The sequence below is a fragment of the Quercus robur genome, chromosome 5 (assembly GCF_932294415.1).
Source record: "Quercus robur chromosome 5, dhQueRobu3.1, whole genome shotgun sequence".
Classification (NCBI taxonomy): domain Eukaryota; kingdom Viridiplantae; phylum Streptophyta; class Magnoliopsida; order Fagales; family Fagaceae; genus Quercus; species Quercus robur.
In genome coordinates, this window is record NC_065538.1 from 42610598 (window position 1) to 42613583 (window position 2986).

The 2986-nt window shown below is 35.3% G+C and overlaps 1 protein-coding gene across 1 annotated transcript; it reads left to right on the forward strand.

The window, feature by feature from the left end:
* Positions 1-1476: 1476 nt before the first annotated feature.
* LOC126729084 (uncharacterized protein At4g13230-like) lies at positions 1477-2405 on the forward strand. Its single transcript, XM_050434814.1, has 2 exons — positions 1477-1678; positions 1782-2405. Exons 1-2 carry the CDS (start codon positions 1544-1546, stop codon positions 2259-2261), a joined length of 615 nt encoding a protein of 204 aa, XP_050290771.1. The 5' UTR covers positions 1477-1543; the 3' UTR covers positions 2262-2405.
* Positions 2406-2986: the final 581 nt, after the last annotated feature.

The window sequence follows — 2986 nt, forward strand, 5'->3', positions numbered from 1 at the left end:
CTTACAAAAGACTTGGGAGGGCATCTGATGGGACAAACACTCAAGTAGTGGCCTACATAATCAACAAATGGAGGGACAAGATTAGCGGAAAGCAGCTATATAATGTAAGAGATCCTCCTGAAAGAAGGGGTTCGGAAAAATCCAAGAGAGAGAGAGGAATACTGTAGCAAACTGTTCTTAAGATAAGTCCAACACAAGTATCAGTCCTCGGATTTTAGCCGAGGACCAGTATTCTTCATTATTCCTTGTCTTTTTCTTCTACTTCAACTGTGCTAGGTTATTTGATTCAAGTTCCCACCGCTACAAAATTCATTGTATTACATCAACTTATTTTTGACACTTATAGAATTTATGATCCAAACAACTTCTGTTTTAAAATATTAATATAATAAACAATTTTTGTCTTTTAAAAAAAAATTTATTAAGCAGTGTAACACAAATGAAAATTTACACAAATAAAGAGTTTTCACATATTTCACATAATTAGTACTACTACCAATTATTGGAGTACTACAAAAAGGGAAAGAAAAAAAATTTCATATAGATGATCCTTGATTTGGGTTTATTAGGGCCATATATGAATTGAACTTATTGGAATCATAAATGAATTGTGCCTAAATAAAAACTTGAATTTACTTAGGAAATTTTTTTATACTTTTATTTAATAAATAAGTCAAGCTCTTTTTTACACACAAAAGAGAGAGAATGTGGTTTTAATAAGTCGAATTTAAATATAACTAATTGCTAACCCATGTGATGCACAGGAAAGCTGTTAAGCTATCACTTATGACAGTGCTAAACAGACTTAAAACCTAAGACAAACGCATGGAATGGATTTGAAATTTTTTCACAAATAAAGAAAGTCTTACATGAAGTTTTGTGAATATGATTCCTTCCGTTTTGCGAAAGTGAGAGTCATATTTGATACATTTAAGAAGCAAATAAATATCTAACGTAAGACTAATAGATATCTAACTCTCATCACAAAAAATGAATGTTGCACGTTAGGATTACAATCTCAAAATTCCCTATCCTATAGTCAATACTAAACATTCAATTACTAAATGGAAAATATTAATTAACCAAAAATTACTTATTTATTTATATAAATAAGTAAACATAGATAATTATATTATAATTGTGGGGTAATTTTCCGCACAAGCTGTTTGTCCGCTTTAGGGAGCGAAGCCCGCACGATTTTGTTCTGCAAGCGACATAGGAAGACTTTGAGTGCAGTTCCACTTCGGCAAGAGAAGCGCCCCACTAATGCCTTATAAGCGCTTGGTGCAAGTATGAGTGTACCACTACTACACATATGATCCAACTCAGATGCCAAAACGTGATCCAAACGCATACTTAACAACAAGATTTGAGACGTGGCATCAATCAACCTTACGTGTCAACTTCATAGACAGCCACCATCTCCATGAATACCTTATAAACATGCAGTTCCTGAAAGCAGTGAAACTCAAACAGAGAAGAAGAACACAACACACACAAACACACATTTGATACACACGCACAGAGAAGGTAACCACTAACCATGGCAGCTATTTCCTTGACAAGTAACGCTATCTTCAACCTCTCAATGGCTTTCCCTAGCTTCCCTTCACACTCTCCAAGATCTTCCCGCAAGGTCTCAAGGGTCTGCTTCTCCTACGCCTCAAGCTATTCCGAGGTATAAAACTAACGCACACTTTTGACAGTAATTTTTTTAGCCTAGCATAAAGAAAGAAAACTTTTCTGATGAATTCATTGCTTTGTCTTTTTTGGAATTTCAGGACCGAAATAACTGTGAAGGATGGAGAGAGGTGCCGGTGACCGAACCAGGGGACGAAGATGTCACCTATGAAGCAAAAGAGGCCGTGGAGAGGACCAAAGAGCGTGCACAGGAAATGAAAGAGAAAGCAAAGGAGAAGACCAAGGAAGGAACATACAAAGCTGCAGAGAGTGCAAAAGAGAGAGTGAAAGACAACGCCCAAGAAACAAAGGAGAAGAGAGAGGATGTTGCGGGGTCAGTGGCTGATAAAGCTAAAGAGGGGACGTATAAGGCGACGGAGACAATGCAGAATATTGGGGAGAAAGCGAAGCAGACGGTGAAGGGAGCTTGGGACGCGGCGAAAGAGACAGCGCAGAAGATCAAGGATACTGTAGTTGGGAAGGAGGATGATGATGATGAAGATGGTGGCGGGGGAAGAAAGACAATGGATGAGGATGTTGTGGAGTTAAGGAGACGTGCTGGAAATCCTAATAAAAAATAGGTATTAATTAATTAATTATGGTGTTTTCCTTTTGTTATTATGTATAAGAAATACCAATAATTCAGAGATGTTTTGTTTTTATTAAGAGTTAATTAATCTCTTGTTTTATGTTGTAATAGATCTTGCTCAAGTAATTTTTTTTGTCTTGCTCTTTTGCTCTGTAATTTTAAAATAGATAATATTTAGTGCACACACATTATCACACACGCATTATCACACACAATATTGCACATAAAATACACACTTTTTTGTACTGACAAAAATTATAATTTTTTTTTTAATTCGCAAAAATTATAACTTCAAATCACGAGTTTAATAATGTGTGAAATAGAGATCATCTTTATATTATATCTATTTTGATGTGAAAATTTGAAAAGTGAAAATGCACAAATTATCCAGTTTAATGAGAGTTTTAGGGCATAAGGCTTCTAATAAGTTGAGGGTAGTGTAGTAATTTAATTACAGGGAGTGGTACGAAAATCTCCAGCGCAAAACCCACTTCAAAAAAATAAAAAAATAGGTAGAAAATGCATTAAATTCCCGTTTAATTGAAATTAATCCCAATTTCAATTATCCCACAAGCCTTAGGGGTACTGTCAAAAGGTAGGGTACTAACTGTTTGACAGGTGATGCGATGCTGAGGATTGTGCTTGTTTGGTTTTTTTTTTTTTTTTTTTTTTTTGGGTGTGAATCGTGTGTTTTGCATTTGATTAGTCTTTTCCCCA